This window comes from Chiloscyllium punctatum, chromosome 4 (genome assembly GCF_047496795.1).
Source record: "Chiloscyllium punctatum isolate Juve2018m chromosome 4, sChiPun1.3, whole genome shotgun sequence".
Classification (NCBI taxonomy): domain Eukaryota; kingdom Metazoa; phylum Chordata; class Chondrichthyes; order Orectolobiformes; family Hemiscylliidae; genus Chiloscyllium; species Chiloscyllium punctatum.
Genome location: NC_092742.1, coordinates 31,454,969 through 31,474,087, shown reverse-complemented (window position 1 = coordinate 31,474,087; position 19,119 = coordinate 31,454,969). Strand labels below are relative to the sequence as shown.

General features: G+C 42.7%; 2 protein-coding genes across 8 annotated transcripts in view; one reads left to right on the top strand and one right to left on the bottom strand.

Annotated features, from left to right (window-relative positions):
• The window catches only part of prima1 (proline rich membrane anchor 1), a 349,594-nt gene that overhangs the window by 47,134 nt on the left and 283,341 nt on the right, over window positions 1-19,119 (bottom strand). The window lies entirely within an intron of this gene.
• Window positions 1-19,119, top strand: part of LOC140476150 (protein unc-79 homolog) — a 229,188-nt gene that overhangs the window by 89,586 nt on the left and 120,483 nt on the right. For all 7 annotated transcript variants that reach the window (XM_072568293.1, XM_072568292.1, XM_072568291.1 and 4 more), the window contains exons 24-25: window positions 1,771-1,952; window positions 17,560-17,761. In XM_072568293.1, the coding sequence (XP_072424394.1) occupies window positions 1,771-1,952; window positions 17,560-17,761 (384 nt within the window). The remainder of the gene's footprint in view (window positions 1-1,770; window positions 1,953-17,559; window positions 17,762-19,119) is intronic.

Sequence of the window (19,119 nt, the reverse complement as noted above, 5' to 3'; positions counted from 1 at the left end):
CAGTAGAAAACTGAGGATCCATGGCTTCCAAATGGTCTTTTTGGATGCTTACAACTCCTCATGTGCCACATTCCTATGCACTGCTTCTCTATCTCCCCACCTGGGTACACACTTATCCTCTTATTGCTTCGGTCACTGTGGTAAATATGTAAATAAAGACGTTAGTCAGCTCCATCAATTCTTATCCTATTTTGTATCAATTGATGTACTAGCTCCCTGGCTGATAGAAATAGTAAATCTTTGGCACAAAATAAATGGCAGAAAAAAATCTACTGTCAATTTCAGGGTGAATTCTGGAAATACTCCCTCCCTAATCTCTATCAGTAACACAATAAATGAGATCCAGAAGACTGTGAATATCAATGACACATTAGCAGACACACTTAGTTCGCTTGCAACACAACAGAACTGGACAAAATTATTTCCATTCATTGGCTCTGTTCCAAAAGTTACAAACTTTATTTTGTGTGGCCTTCTAATGCCCTATATGTTCATAGCTAAATTTCTTTGATTTTTAACATACTCATTTCTGACTTTCTTGGTGATCTTTTGTGTATTTGTGTTATCCCATGTGTAAATTACTTCTAAATTCATCTAAGGCTAAATCTATGCTTTTTCTTGTAAACATTAATTATCTCCCTTCAATCCAGTTAATCTGTTCATCTGCATGTTATCAAGTAACGAATTGACATCAACATTGACTTAGTTGCCTTTATTTCTTCATCCACTTGTTCCCACTTACAGCCTTTATTCCATGTATAATTTTATAAATTAAAAATTTCTTGACCGGGGCTATATTTCTACTTTGGCAAATTTGAGGAAAAAAAAGAATAAATGACTGAGTAGTTAATGTATTAAATGGTGAGCTGTCCTGCTCTTGTCTAGATTTGCTGTAGTAGTTCTGAATGTTCAGTAGTTAGGATGGACAGAAGTCACATAATCACCTGGAAAATTCCAAGTCAGTAGGAATTGACTCGAAACTTGCAAGTTGGAATGTACAGGTTCAATCTCCCAAAATTCCTATCTGCAACGTGCAGACCAGTACAATAGGTTGCTGCTGGAGAAGGTGTAGAAAGAGAAATAAAACATGGCTAATATTTTCTGCTTTTAATCACTTGACCAAAGAGACATGTTTGTAGGATAGGAACAAGTCATCCATCAGAAGTATTTGCTCTGGCAGACCTTGCATCACAAGAACATAAGTAGGAGCAGGAAAAGTCCAATTAGCCCTTTGAACCCATTCATAATATTCAGTGAGATTGTTGCTTTTCTTCCTAACCCACCATCATTTCCCTGCACTATTCCTGTATCCGTTGATGTTTATAATATGTAAAACTTTATTGATCTCTGTTGTTAACATACTGACTTAGCCTACAAAGGTATCGGGGCAGAGAATTCCAAAGATACACCACTCTGGGAATGAAGGGAGTCCTAAATGGTCTGTCTCTTTTTCTGAGACTGTGTCCCCTGGTTCTGGACACCCTCATGCCTGGTTAGAAGCCATTAATGTAAATCATGTTGACATCTGATCTATAAATTACAATGTCTGACTGAGAATGATTAATGTTTGAACTATATTCTGCTAGATCTGCTAAATAAAATAAATTCTTTATTTCCAGGTAAATAAAACAGGAAATAATTTATCATCCAGGGAACTAGAACTGGTTAATGTATGCTGTAAGCTTTATTTATGTATAGCAATCTAGATTATGACATTCAAACATTTGCTACTGCTTTTGGTACCAATTCAATTTTGTTTTTGGTATGTAGTGGAGAAAGTAGTGGTTCTGTGCAGATTTCTGGATATCCAATCTGTGACAAAGAATCATGTGCTGAAGTACTCTCTAGCCCATGCCTTCTGCTGTTTCCTTGCTGCAGTTGAAGATGTTAATCCAGCAGTGGCTACGAGAGCCAGACTTTTGCTTGATTCCATCAAAAGACCAGCTTTACAAGTAAGTGCACACGTCTTAGGAAAATCCAAATGATACTTGTATTATTTCATTTCTATTGATTGCATTGGTCAAAGAAGAAATGTGTATAATAATGGAAATAAGGTATCACTTCTTGGTTCAATTAAGTTGAACTGTTTTTTGAAGACAGCATTTAACAATAAATGTAAAATGGAACATCCCATCCATCTTTTGATCTCTGTAAAAGATCTCTATGTATTAGCGATGCGAGTAAGGATAGCCTAGTGTTATGATACACAATTCCAAAGGGGTTGGTTAAAGACAAGCTATTCCAAACTCTGTCAAAAATAGTGAATTTGCAGATTTGTGGATTAGCACGAGCAAAATAATCTTGAAGGATTGTGGATTGTCATGAAAATTCGCCTGAATCATTAATGCCCTCCCCTTCAGAGAAAGTTTCCAATTTTACCTGTTGAGCTTGTTAAAAAGGAAATCTTCATTTGCAACTGCGATGTCATTTGCAGAGCCACTGGTTAGTGGTCATCACTGTGTGGTTTGCCAGAATATTTCAGAGGTCAGTAAGAATCAACCTTGTCATGGATCTGGAGTCACATATGGACCAGACAAGGCACGAATAACAGATTTCCTTTTTTTAATGATTTTTTTTAAGAGAGCCTCATAATGACATAGTCGTCATGACTTGATATACCAGGTTTAGTTAGCTCTCCAACTATTGTTGTGGGATTTATCTCATGTTTCTTGATCATTAGTCCAGGTACATACCGCTGCTTTGCAGAACACTAGCCCACGTGCAAGCATGGCCTTGACCTTGCTGTAGCTGATCATTTTAACACAACTTTCTACTCATATGCCCATTTCTCTATTCTCGGCGTGCTGCAATGATTCAATGAATCACAGCACAAACTGGAGGAGCAACATCTCATCTTCAGATGAGAAAGTTTACGATCTTCTGGACTTAATGTTGAGTTCAACACCTTCAGGTTGTGAACCTACTCCAATTCCTTCCTTTTCTTTTAGCTTTACTTGTTGCATCCTGTCTCCCCTCTCCCCACCCCAGTGGGACTGCCTGTTCTTTTCAGTCTGACAGTTCAACACACCATTGTTCAGGCATTTTCACATTCTGATCACTTAATCTGAACTATCAACATCCTCTCCCCACCCACCAATCTGCCCAATCCGCCACCATGCTATTGCATAAATGCTGTTCCTTCCACACTTCATGTCACCTCCGATGAAGTGTCATCTGGGTAATCCAAGATGGAGAGGAGCGAAAATTTCTGGCTGGAACAGGCTGCTCCTTTTTTGAGGTATTTTAGATGTTGGAGGTGATTTCCTTGAATTCCAGGAGCAGCAATATGCTGTTGCATTGTTTTGGATCTTTGGAGAAAAAATGTCAAAACAACTGCATTTTTAAAAGGGAGAGGGACAGACAAAAGGCAGCACATGGCCAGGTCAGTGCAGGAGAGAGAGAGAGAGAGAGAAAGAAACCCACACTGCGAACTGACACAGCAGTGAACTTGCACAGTTACTGCATTTGCTGTTGAGTTCATGTATCGCGGGACATCAGAAAGTATCTAGGAAAATTAACAAACAGTGAAATACACAACTGATCTTGGAGGAACCTGTTTAGGAGAGGTCACAGCACAGAAACAGATAAGGGAATAGTTTTAAGTATAGCCTTGCTATAAATCTACAATAGTGTGTGGAGTGGGTTCTTTCTTGATCATATATTCTCTTGATTAAACTTGAAAATATAAGCCATAAGTATTAAGTTAGCCTGGAACATTATTTGTTGAGGAATAAGAAGGTGCTATTTTCTAGGTCTGTAGACTGGAAGAAGCAAAAATGGCCCTTAGTATAGTGATATGCTCTTCTTGTCAGATGTGGGAGTTTAGGCAGAGTTTACATATTACTGAGGATTATATCTGCATTAAATGCTGTTGATTGTGAATCCTATCAGATCGAATGGATCGTTTGGAGTGGCAGTTAGAGGCAATGATAAATTTACAAGAGCAAGGGGGTGTGATGGATTGCAGTTAGAGAAAGGGAGAAAGGTTGCAGATACAGTCACATAGATGGGTTAATTCCAGGAAAGTGAGAGAGATAGGCAGGTAGTGCAGGAGTCTTCTATGGCTATACCCATTTCAAACAAGGGTGCTGTTTTGGAAAATGTAGGGGGTGATGGATTCTCGGGAATGTAGCACAAACAGCCAAGTTTCTGGTATTGAGACTGACTCTAATGTAATGAGGGATATGCTGGGTTCCAAGAGATCAATTGTATTTCTAGTCCGAGGTACAAACAAATGTTTCTATGGCCAGCAGCGAAAAATCAGAATGGTGTGTTGCTTCCCTGGTGCCAGGATCAAGGATGTCTCAGAGAGGGTGCAGAATGTTCTCAGGGGGGAGAGGGCACATCAGGAGATCATTATACACATTGGCACCAATGACATAGGAAGGGAAGAGGAGGAAATTCTGAAGGGAGAATATAGAGAGTTAGGCAGGAATTTAAAAAGAAGGTCCTCGAGAGTAGTAATATCTGGATTACTCCCAGTGCTACGAGCTAATGAGGGTAGAAATAGGAGGATAGAGCAGATGGATGCATGGTCGAGGAGTTGGTGTATGGGAGAAGGATTCACATTTTTGGATCGTTGGAAGCTGTTTTGGGGAAGAAGTGACCTGTACAAGAAGGACGGATTGCACCTGAATTGGAAGGGGTCAAATATACTGGCAGGGAGATTTGCTAGAGCTGCCCGGGAGAATTTAAACTAGTAAGGTGAGGTGTTGGGACCCAGGGAGATAGTGAGGAAAAAGATCAATCTGAGACTGATGCAGTTGAGAACAGAAGCGAGTCAAACAGTCAGGGCAGGCAGGGACAAAGCAGATAACAAGGTAGGATTGATAAGTTAAACTGCATTTATTTCAATGTAAGGGGCCTAACAGGGATGGCAGATGACCTCAGGGTATGGTTAAGAACATGGGACTGGGATGTTCCAGGATACAGGAAGGACTGAAAGGGAGGCAAGAGAGGAAGGGGATTAGTGTTTTTGATAAGGGATAGCATTACAGCCGTACTGAGGGAGGATATCCCTAGAAATAGATCCAGGGAAGTTATTTGGGTGGAACTGAGAAATAGGAAAGGGATGAACACCTTATTGGGATTGTATTATAGACCACCTAATAGGCAGCTGGAAATTGAGAAACAAATTTGTAAGTAGCATGAGAAGATTTGTAGTTCGGGTTGAGGTTCTGGATGTAGGTTTGCTCACTTAACTGGAAGATTTGTTTCAGACGTTTCGTCATCACACTAGGTAACATCTTCAGTGGGCCTCCAGGCAAAGCATTGCTGCTGACTCCTTTCTATTTATATGTTTGGGTTTCTTTGGGTTGGTGATGTCATTTCCTGTGGTGATGTCATTTCTTGTTTTTCTAAGGGGGTGGTAGATGGGGTCGAACTCGATGAGTTGGTTGATAGAGTTCTGCTTGGAATACCATGCTTCTCGGAATTCTCGTGCAAGTCTCTATTTGGCTTGACCTAGGATGGATGTGTTGTCCCTGTTGAAGTGGTTTACTTCCTCATCTGTGTGTAAGGATACTAGTGAGAGAGGGTCATGTCATTTTGTGGCTAGTTGATGTTCATGTATCCTGGTAGCTAGTTTTCTACCTGTTTGTCCAATGTAGTGTTTGTTACAGTCATTGCACGGTATTTTGTAAATGACATCGGTTTTGCTTGTTGTCTGTATAAGGTCTTTCAAGTTCATTAGCTACTGTTATGGTGTGTTAGTGGGTTTGTGGGCCACCATGATGCCAAGGGATCTGAGTAGTCTGGCAGTCATTTCTGAGATGTCTTTGATGTAGGGGAGAGTAGCTAGGGTTTCTGGACGCGTTTTGTCTACTTGTTTGAGTTTGTTGCTGAGAAATTGGCAGACTGTGTTCATTGGGTACCCATTCTTTTTTAATACACAATGCACGAGAATTCCTAGAAGCATGGCATTCCAACTGGAAATCTATCAACAAACACATCGAGTTAGACCCCATCTACCACCTGCTGAGAAAAAGAACAGGAAATTATATCTCTCCACAGGAAATGACATCACCAGCCCACTGAAGATGTTACCTAGTAGGGTGAAAATGAACCTTCCAGCTCAGCGAGCAAACCTACATCCAGAAAGTTGTAAGGAGATCTTGGTTATCTGTAAGAATAATAGGGTGGTTATTGTCAGGGATTTTAACTTTCCAAACCTCGACTGGGACTGCCATAGTGTTAAGGGTTTAGATGGAGAGGAATTTGTTCAGTGTGTACAAAAATAAATTCTGATTCAGTATGTGGATGTACGTACTAGAGAAGGTGCCAACTTGACCTACGCTTGGGAAATAAGTCATGCAGATGACTGAAGTGTCAGTGGGAGAACACTTTGGGGCCAGTGACCATAATTCTATTAGTTTTAAAATAGTGATGGAAAAGGATAGACCAGATCAAAAAGCTGTATTTCTTAATTGGAGTAAGGCTAATTTTGACTGTATTAGGCAAGAACTTTCAAAAGCTAATTCGGGCAGGTGTTCGCAGGTAAAGGGATGGCTGAAAACTTGAAGCTCACAGAAAGGAGATAACGAGAATCCAGAGAAAGTATATTCCTGTTAGGGTGAAAGGAAAGGCTGGTAGGTATAGGGAATGCTGGATGACTAAAGAAATTGAGGGTTTGGTTAAGAAAAAGAAGGAAGCATATGTCAGGATAGATCAGGTTAATCCTTAGAAGAGTATAATTAAGAGAAAATTCAGGAGGGCAAAAAGGGGACATGAGCTAGCTTTGGCAAATAAGGTTAAGGAGAATCGAAAGGGTTTTCACAAATACGTTAAGGACAAAAGGGTAACTTGGGAGAGAATAGGGCCCCTCGAAGATCAGCAAGATGGCCTATTTGTGGAGCCACAGGAGATGGGAGAGATACTAAACGAGTATCTTGTATCAGTGTTTCCTGTGAAGAAGGACATGGAAGATATAGACTGTAGGGAAATAGATGATGACACCTTGAAAAATGTCCATATTACAGAGGAGGAAGTGCTGCATGTCTTGAAATGCATAAAAATGGATAAATCCCCAGGATCTGATCAGGTTTTTTTTTAGATTAGATTAGATTACTTACAGTGTGGAAACAGGCCCTTCGGCCCAACAAGTCCACACCGCCCCGCCGAAGCGTACCCACCCATACCCCTACATCTACATCGACCCCTTACCTAGCACTACGGGCAATTTAGCATGGCCAATTCACCTGACCTGCACATCTTTGGACTGTGGGAGGAAACCGGAGCACCCGGAGGAAACCCACGCAGACACGGGGAGAACGTGCAAACTCCACACAGTCAGTCGCCTGAGGCGGGAATTGAACCCGGGTCTCCGGCGCTGTGAGGCAGCAGTGCTAACCACTGTGCCACCGTGCCGCCCACCCTAGAACTCTGTGGCAAGCTATGGAAGTGATTGCTGGGCCCCTTGCTGAGATATTTGTATAATTGATATTCATAGGTGAGGTGCCAGAAGACTGGAGGTTGGCTAACGTGGTGCCAGTGCTTAAGAAGTGTGGTAAGGACAAGCTAGGGAACTATAGACCAGTGAGCCTGACATCGGTGGTGGGCAAGTTGTTGGAGGGAATCCTGAGGGACAGGATATACATGTATTTGGAAAGGCAAGGACTGATTAGGGATAGTCAACATGGGAAATCATGTCTCACAAACTTGATTGAGTTTTTGAAGAAATAACAAAGAGGATTGATGAGGGCAGAGGGGTAGACTTGATCTGTATGGACTTGATCTGTAAGGTATTGGACAAAGCTCCCCATGGGGACTGGTTAACAACGTTGGACCTCATGAAATACAGGGAGAACTAGCCATTTGGATACAGAACTGTTTCAGCCCCTCTGTTTCAGCCCCTCTGTATCAGCCCCTCTGTTTCTCGCCCTCTGTTTCAGCCCCTCTGTTTGCAACATGTATGAGGTGAGGGATGCCATGGACGTCCCTGCTGATTACACTTGCAGGAAGTGCACCCATCTCCAGCTCCTCCAAGACCGTGTTAGGGAACTGGAGCTGGAGTTGGATGAACTTCGGATCATTCGGGAGGCAGAGGGGGTCATAGATCGGAGCTATAGGGAAGTAGTAACTCCAAAGATGGCAGATAGATGGGTGACAGTGAGGGGGACTGAGAGGAAGCAGCCAGTGCAGGGACCCCCTGTGGTCGTTCCCCTCAAGAACAAGTATACCGTTTTGGATACTTGTGGGGGGGACGACTTACCAGGGGTAAGTAACGGGGCTCAGGCCTCTGGCACGGAGCCTGTCCCCGCTACTCAGAAGGGAAGGGTGGAGAAGAGCAGAGCAATAATAATTGGGGACTCGATAGTTCGGGGCACAGATAGGCGGTTTTGTGGGAACGAGAGAGACTCACGTTTGGTATGTTGCCTCCCAGGTGCAAGGGTACGTGATGTCTCTGATCGTGTTTTCCGGGTCCTTAAGGGGGAGGGGGAGCAGCCTGAAGTCGTGGTCCATATTGGCACCAATGACATAGGTAGGAGGAGTGCTGAGGATGTTAGACAGGCTTTTAGGGAGCTAGGTTGGAAGCTCAGAGTTAGAACGAACAGAGTTGTTGTCTCTGGTTTGTTACCCGTGCCACGTGATAGAGAGTCGAGGAATAGGGAGAGAGAACAGTTAAATGCGTGGCTACAGGGATGGTGCAGGAGGGAGGGATTTCGGTACTTGGATAACTGGGGTTCTTTCTGGGGAAGGTGGGACCTCTATAAACAGGATGGTCTGCACCTGAACCTGAGGGGCACCAGTATCCTTGGGGGGAGGTTTGCTAGTGCTCTTGGGGGGGGTTTAAACTAACTCTGCAGGGGCATGGGAACCCAGACTGTAGCTTTAGGGTGCAGGACCTGGAGTGTAGGGAGGTTAGGAATATGGCATCAATCTTAAAGGAGGGTGCCTGTAAACAGAAGAGTGGCTTGAAGTGTGTATACTTTAATGCCAGAAGTATACGAAATAAGGTAGGTGAACTCGCAGCGTGGGTTGGTACCTGGGACTTCGATGTTGTGGCTATTACGGAGACGTGGCTAGATCAGGGACAGGATTGGCTGTTGCAGGTTCCAGGGTTTAAATGTTTTAGTAGGGTCAGAGGTGGGGGTAAAAGAGGGGGGGGTGTGGCTTTGCTTGTCAAAGATAGTATTACAGCGGTGGAAAGGAAGATGGACGAAGATTTGTCATCTGAGGTAGTTTGGGTTGAGGTTAGGAATAGGAGAGGTGAGGTCACCCTGTTAGGAGTCTTTTACAGGCCTCCTAATAGTCCTAGAATCGTTGAAGAAAGGATTGCGAAGATGATTCAGGAGAAGAGTGACAGTAATAGGGTGATTGTTATGGGAGACTTTAACTTTCCTGATATTGATTGGGAAAGCTATAGCTCAAGTTCGTTAGATGGGTCAGTGTTTGTGCAATGTGTGCAGGAGAGTTTCCTGACACAATATGTAGATAAGCCAACAAGAGGTGAGGCCATACTGGATTTGGTTCTGGGTAACGAACCAGGCCAGGTATTAGAACTAGAGGTAGGTGAGCACTTTGGGGACAGTGACCACAATTCGGTGATTTTTACTCTAGTGATGGAGAGGGATAAGTGTGTACTACAGGGCAAGAGTTATAGCTGGGGGCAGGGAAATTATGATGCGTTGAGGCATGATTTAGGATGTGTGGATTGGAAAAGTAGATTCCAAGGCAAGAGCGTAATTGATATGTGGAACTTGTTCAAGGAGCAACTATTGAGTGTCCTTGATAAGTACGTACCTATCAGGCAGGGAGGAAAGGGTCGTGTGAGGGAGCCGTGGTTTAATAAGGAGTTGGAATCCCTTGTTAAATGGAAGAGGGCGGCCTTTGTAAAGATGAGGCGTGAAGGTTCAATAGGGGCGATTGAGAGTTATAAGGTAGCCCGGAAGGACCTGAAGAGAGAGCTAAGAGCAGCAAGGAGGGGATATGAAAGGTCCTTAGTGGGTAGGATTAGGGAAAACCCTAAGGCTTTCTATAGGTATGTTAGGAATAAAAGAATGACTAGGGAAGGAATAGGTCCAATCAAGGATAGTAATGGGAAGTTGCGTGTGGAGGCTGAAGAGATTGGGGAGGCGCTGAATGAATACTTTTCGTCAGTATTCACTCAGGAACAGGACATTGTTGTCGATATGAATACTGAGGCACGAATAAGTAGAATGGATGGCTTTGAGATATGTAGAGAAGAGGTGTTGGAAATTCTGGCAAGGGTGAAAATAGATAAGTCCCCTGGGCCTGATGGCATTTATCCTAGGATTCTCTGGGAAGCAAGGGAGGAGATTGCAGAGCCATTGGCCTTGATTTTTGTGTCCTCTTTGTCGACAGGAGTAGTGCCAGAGGACTGGAGGCTAGCAAACGTGGTTCCCTTGTTCAAGAAGGGGAGTAGGGATAATCCTAGTAACTATAGGCCAGTGAGTCTCACTTCTGTTGTGGGCAAAGTCTTAGAGAGAATTGTAAGGGATAGGATTTATGAACATTTGGATAGGAATAATGTGATCAAGGATAGTCAGCATGGTTTGTGAAGGGCAGGTCGTGCCTCACAAACCTTATTGAATTCTTTGAGAAGGTGACTAAGGAGGTAGATGAGGGGAAAGCGGTAGATGTGGTATATATGGATTTTAGTAAGGCGTTTGATAAGGTCCCCCATGGTAGGCTACTGCAGAAAATACAGAGATATGGCATTGAGGGTGAGTTGGAGGTTTGGATTAGGAATTGGCTCTCTGGAAGAAGACAGAGGGTAGTAGTTGATGGCAAAGGTTCATCTTGGAGTGCCGTCACTAGCGGTGTTCCGCAAGGATCTGTTTTGGGACCATTGCTGTTCGTCATTTTTATAAATGACCTGGAGGAAGGGTTAGAAGGTTGGGTGAGCAAGTTTGCGGATGATACGAAAGTCGGAGGAGTTGTAGACAGTGAGGAAGGATATGGCAGGTTACAGCGGGATATAGAGAAGCTGCAGAGCTGGGCAGAAAGGTGGCAAATGGAGTTCAATGTAGCTAAGTGTGAAGTGATTCACTTTGGTAAGAGTAATAAAAAGATGGGGTACTGGGCTAATGGTAGACTACTTGGTAGTGTGGAAGAGCAGAGGGATCTTGGTGTCCATGTACACAGATCTCTGAAAGTTGCCACCCAGGTAAATAGTGCAGTGAAGAAGGCATATGGCGTAATGGCTTTTATTGGTAGAGGAATTGAGTTCCGGAGTCCTGAGGTCATGCTGCAGTTGTATAAGACTCTGGTGCGGCCGCATCTGGAATATTGTGTGCAGTTTTGGTCGCCATACTATAGGAAGGATGTGGAGGCACTGGAACGGGTGCAGAGGAAGTTTACCAGGATGTTGCCTGGTATGGTAGGAAGATCCTATGAGGAAAGGCTGAGGCACTTGGGGTTGTTTTCATTGGAGAAAAGAAGGTTTAGGGGTGATTTGATAGAGGTGTACAAGATGATTAGGAGGTTAGATAGGGTTGACAGTGAGAACCTTTTTCCACGTATGGAGTCAGCTATGACAAGGGGGCATAGCTTTAAATTAAGGGGGGGTAGATATAGGACTGATGTTAGGGGTAGGTTCTTCACTCAGCGAGTCGTAAGTTCATGGAATGCCCTGCCAGTAGCAGTAGTGGACTCTCCCTCTTTATGGGTATTTAAGCGGGCATTGGATAGGTATATGGAGGATAGTGGGTTAGTGTAGGTTAGGTGGGCTTTGATCGGCGCAACATCGAGGGCCGAAGGGCCTGTACTGCGCTGTATTCTTCTATGTTCTATGTTCTATGTTCTAAAGGTAGAAGACAGAGGGTGGTGGTGGAGGGTTGTTTTTCAGACTGGAGGCCTGTGACCAGTAGAATGCCACAAGGATCGGTGTTGGGTCCATGACGTTTCATCATTTATATTAATGATTTGGATGTGCGCATAAGAGGTATAGTTCGTAAGTTTGCAGATGACACCAAAATTGGAGGTGCTGTGGACAGCAAAGAAGGTTACCTCAGAGTACAATGGGATCTTGATCAGATGGGCCATTGAGCTGAGGAGTAGCAGATGGAGTTTAATTTAGATAAATGCGAGGTGCTGCACTTTGAGAAAGCAAATCTTAGAAGGACTTATCCACTTAATGGTAAGGTCCTAGGGAGTGTTGGTGAACAAAGAGATGTTAGAGTGCAGATTCATAGCTCCTTGAAAGGAGAGTCGCAGGTAGATAGGATAGTGAAGAAGGCATTTGGTATGCTTTCCTTTATTGGTCAGAATATTGAGTACAGGAGTTGGAAGGTCATGTTGCAGCTGTACAGGACATTGGTTAGGCCTCTTTTGGAATATGGTGTGCACTTCTGGTCTCCTTCCTATTAGATGCATGTTGCAAAACTTGAAAGGGCTCAGAAAAGATTTACAAGGACCTTGCCAGGTTTGGAATATTTGAGCAATAGGGAGAGGTTGAATAGGCTGTGGCTATTTTTCCTGGAGCGTCGGAAGCTGAGGGGGTGGCCTTATAGAGGTTTATAAAATAATGAGGGGTATGGATAGGATAAATAGACAAAGTCTTTTCCCTGGGGCCGGGGAATCCAAAACTAGGGGGCATAGGTTTAGTGTGAGAGGGGAAAGATATAAAAGAGACCTAAGGGGCAACTTTTTCACACAGAGAGTGGTACGTGTATGGAATGAGCTGCCAGAAGAAGTGGTGGATGCTGGTACAATTGCAACATTTAAAAGTCATTTGGATGGGTATATGAATAAGAAGGGTTTTGAGGGATATGGGCCAAGTGGTTGTGAAATTTGGTCAGCATGGACGAGTTGGACCAAAGGGTCTGTTTCCATGCTGTACATCTCTATGACTCTATGACTCGAATCTGGACTCAAAACATTATCTTGCTTTCTCTCCATTGATGCTGCCTGATCCATTGTGATCTCCAGCATTTGTTTTCAGTACAGATTCCAGCATCTGCAGTAATTCGCTTCTACATTGCTTTTGTTGTCTGGCATCGTGACTTCAATCTTGCAGAGGCAGAGCCCCAACTCTTTGACCTTTCCTCTTACTTCCCTTGGATCATGACCCCATCACTGAATATCAGGCTGCTATGTTCAGGACTGTCACTGATGTCATGTTCTCTGGAGATCCCCCTTGCACAGCTTCCCACCTCATTGTAACCCAATCACGCAGTTATCCCAAAATCCACAGATTTCTCTGGCAGACTCACCCGTTTCAGCCTCTTCCTGTCCCAAGTAACTTCTTCCCATCTTGACTCTAAGCTACCCCCCCTTCCCCCCCAACTCACTGAACCCTACCTTGTCATTTTGAGTCTCTCACATTTACGTTCATGATTCTTCTGATGCTTTACATCAGTTCCACAATTACCAGTTTCCTCCTGTTCACCATGAGATCTGGCTATAGGTATCCACGTGGGTCCATATTATGCCTGTTTCTTTGCATTGCTTCCCTGACCATAGTTTAGTCTGATTGATAGGATCTTCAGCCATGTCCAACCCATTTCCTGTGCTTATACCCTCATCCCTTCCTTTTAATCCCATCACAATAGAGTTCTTCTTGCCTTCACTTTCCACTTCACTAGTCATCGCTTTCTGCCATTTCTGCCATCTTCAGCAATATGCCACCATCAAATGAATCTTCTCCTCACACCTGCACTTTTGGCATTCTGTATTACCTCCACGATACCCTGGTCCCCTCCTCCATCACTTCTAATACTTCATTCTCTATAGCAACTGTCCAATCACTTCCTCACTTCTCACTGTCCAACGCTGCTAACACACTTTTCAGGTGAAGCAACATTTTACGTATACTTTTTTTCAATCTTGTCTACTGTGTTTATTCCTCAAAATGCATTAACCTTTACAGTGGCGAGACCAAATGCATAGTGGATGATGGCTTTGCTGAACACTACCACTAGCTCTGACTGTAGGAATGACTCTGATCTTCTAGTTGCTTCCCATTTCAGTAAACTACCTTGTTCTCATGCTCACATTTCTGTCCTGGGATTGCTGTAATGTTCCAACAAAGCACAGTGCAAGCCTAAGGGAGCAAGCCTAAGGGACAACATCTCATTTTCTGCTTAGGCACCTTACAGCCTCTAGGACTCGACATGAATTAGCTTGACCTCGTGAAGTGTTCTCCATATTTCTTTCTTTAATCTTGTTTGTGCAAGGTTTGTGAAGGTTTGTAGCTCAGGTTGAGGTTTAGGGTGTAGGTTTGCTCGCTGAGTTGTAGGTTTGATATCCAGATGTTTCATTACCTGGCTAGGTAACATCATCAGTGGCGAAGCTGTTGTCTCCTGCTTTCTATTTATATCTTTCTCCTGGATGGGGTTCCTGGGGTTTGTGGTGATGTCATTTCCTGTTCATTTTCTGAGGTGTTGATAGATGGCATCTAGATCTATGTGTTTGTTTATGGCATTGTGGTTGGAATGCCAGGCCTCTAGGAATTGTTTGTGATGACAGTCAGACTACTGAGACCCCTCAGAATCCTAGTAGCACACAAACTCACCAACACACTCAAACAAAAACTAACAAATTTAAAAGACCCAGTACAACCCATGGACAAAACCAACGTCATCTATAAAATTCCATGCAAGGACTGCCACAAACACTACGTAGGACAAACAGGAAGAAAGTTAGCCACCAGGATACATGAACCACAAAAAGACACGACCCCCTCACCCTCATAGCCCTACTCACGGATGAAAAAACCACCATTTCGACTGGGACAACACATCTATCCTGGGACAGGCTAAGCAAAGACATGTCAGAGAATTCCTAGAGGCCTGGCACTCCAACCACAATGCCATAAACAAGCACATAGATCTAGATACCATCTATCAACCCCTCAGAAAACGAACAGGAAATGACATCACCACAAACCCCAGGAACCCCATCCAGGAGAAAGATATAAATAGAAAGCAGGAGACAACAGCTTCGCTTCACTTGGAGGTCGCCACTGATGATGTTACCTAGCCAGGTAACGAAACGTCTGGATACCAAACCTACAGCTCAGCGAGCAAACCTACACCCTAAATCTTGTTTGTGTTTTTTAAAAACTTTGCTTTCAGCTGAGATGGCCTATTTTCAACCATCCCACCTTACTTTAAACCAAATTTATTTCTCTATTTCTCTTTCATACCAATTAGCAATCCTTTTGCATTGAACCTACAAACTTTCTGTTCCTTTTGCTTATCCTCTGCCTCTGTCAAAAATATATAAAAGAAAATACCATTTTCCAACTGCTTTTAGCTCTGAAGAAGACTTGAAATGTTAACTCTGTTCCTTTCTCCACAGCTGCCAGACCTGCTGTGTTTCTCCAGCACTTTCTGTTGTTTTTTCCGGATTTCCAGCATCAGCAGTATTTTGCTTTTCCATAATTATTGTGCAATATTTCCTTACATGTGGCTGATAATTATTTCTGAAATAACCTAGAAATTTATCTGGATTTAAAGCAATTGTTACAAACTTTAATTGTAAAAAGGAAATCAGATTTACCTTTTAACATGGATAAGAGCAAGTGTGATCGATAAAACCTCAGAACTCATCTGTAGACCAGTCAGATGACTTGTTTGTACTCTCAAAATAGTCATCAGTGATGTTGAGCCCAGTATTTGTTGGTTTGGAAAATGCCAGGTTCCTGTTCAAATGTCCCTGGATCTGTGTTAACTGATAAATCTTATACAGACTTGCCTTGTAGAATGGAAAAGAATTAGTGGGAGTATTCTTAGTCTACAACACTGATGCTAGACCTATGAAGTCTCATGGCTTCAAATAAAATAATGCCAAGGAAACTATTGATTGCTCACCTTCATGTTAAGCATCACACATGAGGGAGATGAGAGCAATGTAAGCACAGAATGTACTGTGATAAGGGGACTTGATAGTAACACATCTGTCTGCCCTTATTCATGCTTAAACATCATAGCTTTCAGACTGGGCTTGCATTGGATGATGACATAACCAACGCAAAAAAGTAGTTTACTTGAGCATATCTTCCCACCCATCTCTTTTTAAAGCATCTACCCACAATTTTGGCAGAAGTGACACCTGTATAGTACTAATCTCCACCACGAATATGTTACTTGGTGTCATACTTTGTTTTATAATGTTCTTGCGTAATGCCGTGGATTGTTGTATTAAGGGAACTGTATGAATATAAGTTATTGTTACATAAAGTAGGCAGTCCAAGATGACTGTTCACTATGTATTTTGTGCCACCTCAGGAACAGGACTGTGTACAAAAATAAGCAGCAGTATTAAGGCTCAGAATGCTGCTCTTCCCTTGGACAGCATTTGGCCAGAAAAGCATTCTTTGCTAAATAAAGATTGTAATAAGGCATGACAGGAATAGTTCTGATATTTTTTAAAGTGAGGCATGAACAAAACCAAGCAGGATTTCCTGCTGCTGAACGCCTCAAACAATTGAGTTTCGTAGTCCAACAACCAGCACTGAATGCATAACAGTAAAACTACATAGCCAGGTAGTAGGGGTCAAAAAGAAAACCATGGCCTGGAGTCAAACATGACATGGGTGGCATAGAGATAGTGCCACTGGACTCATAACTATAACCTCAAACTAATATTCTGGGGCTCAGAACCCATCAAGGCAAATGGTAACATTTAAATTTAATAGAAATCTGGAATTAATGCTGACCAAAAGTTGACCATGTAACCATTGCTAATTTTCATAAAAACTCATCTGATTTTCTGGTCATTTACGAAGGAAATCTGCCATTATCACCTGGTTTGTTCTACACGTGTCTCCAGATCCACAGCAGTATGGTTGACTCTTAACTGCTATCTGAAATGAGCCTGGAGGACTCAACATTGAGTTATCCATTATCAAATAATCTCCCTTCCTTTCTCCCGACTCCTTTCCCAGCCCACCCCTATCCCTTCAACCACCGCCCCCCCCAGCCACCTATTGGATTCATTCCTCCCATTGACTAACCAGCTCATACCTGCTGCCTATCTTCAGCACCCTGCCCCCACCACCGTCTTTATCTGCAGCTTCCCCCATACCCACTCCTGGTCCTGAAGAAGGGTTACACCTAAAACGTCGACTTCTCCATCTCGTGCCTGGCGTGCTGTGTTCTTCCAGTCTCCTGCTTGAGTACTTTGGATTCCAGCATCTGCAGTTTTTTTGTCTTGAAATGGCCCAGCAAGCTTTTCAGTACAAGGGCGATTAGGGATTGGGAATAAATGCTAGCCTTATATCGATGCACACATCCCATGACTGAATACTATAAGATTGGTTCTACTTTCAGAGACTAGTCCGCAAAAGCCCAGAACATCCTCTTCACTTCACAATTCTGCTTTCCTTCAATAAATCTTCATCCTTTTATCATAAATTGTCATGGAAAGATTAAAATTTGAATTGGAAACACATTTGATTCACTTGTTTTTTCAGATAGAAAGGATGCCAAAGGCATCAGTTTGAGTTCGCAAAAATGTATGTAAACAACAAATGACACCTTGACATAATATCATGGAAAACTTGCAATATTTGGAAGTCCTATTTTATACATATTTATATAATTATATACAGCCTGTGTGATTAACTTCTAGCTTTTATTTATTTTCATGTAGGGTCTCTGTCTTTGCCTCGATTTTCAGTTTGACACTGTGGTGAAGGATAGGCCAACAATCCTCAGCAAATTATTTCTTCTTCATTTCTTAAAGCAAGACATTCCAGCTTTAAGCTGGGAGTTTTTTGTCAATAGGTTCGATACCTTGTCTCTGGAGGCGCAACTTCATTTGGATTGCAATAAGGAATTTCCATTCCCTACAAGTAAGTTGTCATTTCAGCTTAGACTTTCCAGTCCTCTCACTGGAGTATGTGGGTGCCACCTATTTCCAAGTCTAAAACCATACAAAGGAGTAAGGACTGGTTTGGTTCCAATGGGATTCGATTTACATCATAAAAAAATTCATTAAAACTTCATGAATGAATACACTACAGAAGAAGAAAGTAGAAAGTTGTTCAACTTGCTATCAATACTTTTTTTAAATCAAAGCCACTAAAACTGAGAATCTGGTCATTATTATGTTGTGTTTTGTACATTACATTAGCAAATATGCTTCAAAAAATGTTTAATCCATTTTGGGATGTTCTGTCGTAACAGGTACTCTTTCTTTTAAAAGCTAGTTTTTTGATGTTGAGTATACATTTTTGGGCAATACTCCCCTTTGTTTTGTTAGCATCTGAGGTCTGTGTGTAGCATTGACTTCCAATACTGGAAGTCATTGCATTGGCACATGGGATCATGGAATGGTGGCCGAGCAGCTTTGGGGGGACCCTTGCTTCTGGGGAACTCTAACCAAAAAATGGTCTATCTGGTCCTAAATCAGGAAGTTGACCTTGTTGGGGAAATTTGACCCTAATGTTATATGGCCAATGCTACAGTGTGGTTGGTTTTGGCAGACAGGTAGCAGTGGGCAGTCTATTGCTTTTTAAAGGTTTTTAAAATGACAGGCAGGAAAGTCGGTACAATATTACTGATTTCATTTTCATGTATTGTTGATATGGACTGAAATGGAAAATAAACTGATTTAAAAGACAAGTATTGTTCAAGGACTGCTATGCTTTTAAAAAATGCAAGTAACTATGATACTCGCTGCAAGTGATGTTTACACAGCTGTTTGTTCAAGTAGCAGGGCAAGTCCTGTTGCAGATGGTCTGGTGACAGGGCAGAGAACAAATGGACCTTTGGCTGACAATGTGTAGGCGATTGGTCTATGGACTAGTGATCAGTTTTTGAAAATGAAGGCCTTCTGTATTCAGCATCTGTATGGTTGGCTCTAGGAAGCTGAATGGCGTGGGGGTCATAAGGTTTGGCTCAGAAGCCAGTAGACCTCTGGAAAGGAAGGAACTATTATTGTTCTGCAGTAGAAAGCATCTCAAGATTGAAGAATGCCAGTTATTACCCTTTCTCATTGCTTTAAGCTGTGATTTTTATTTAATAAGTCAGAGATATTGAGAGTGTGAAGTAGTTACCCTGTACCTCCCACAAACAGGGGAAGGTGTCCAGAGAAGGGAAATGAGAAGGCTGCATTCTGATCAGTAGAAGGATCATCTCAGCAAACCCTGTAGAAAGGGACCACAGCCTTCCCAGTCTTCAACACAGCATACAAATGCTACAGAAAGGA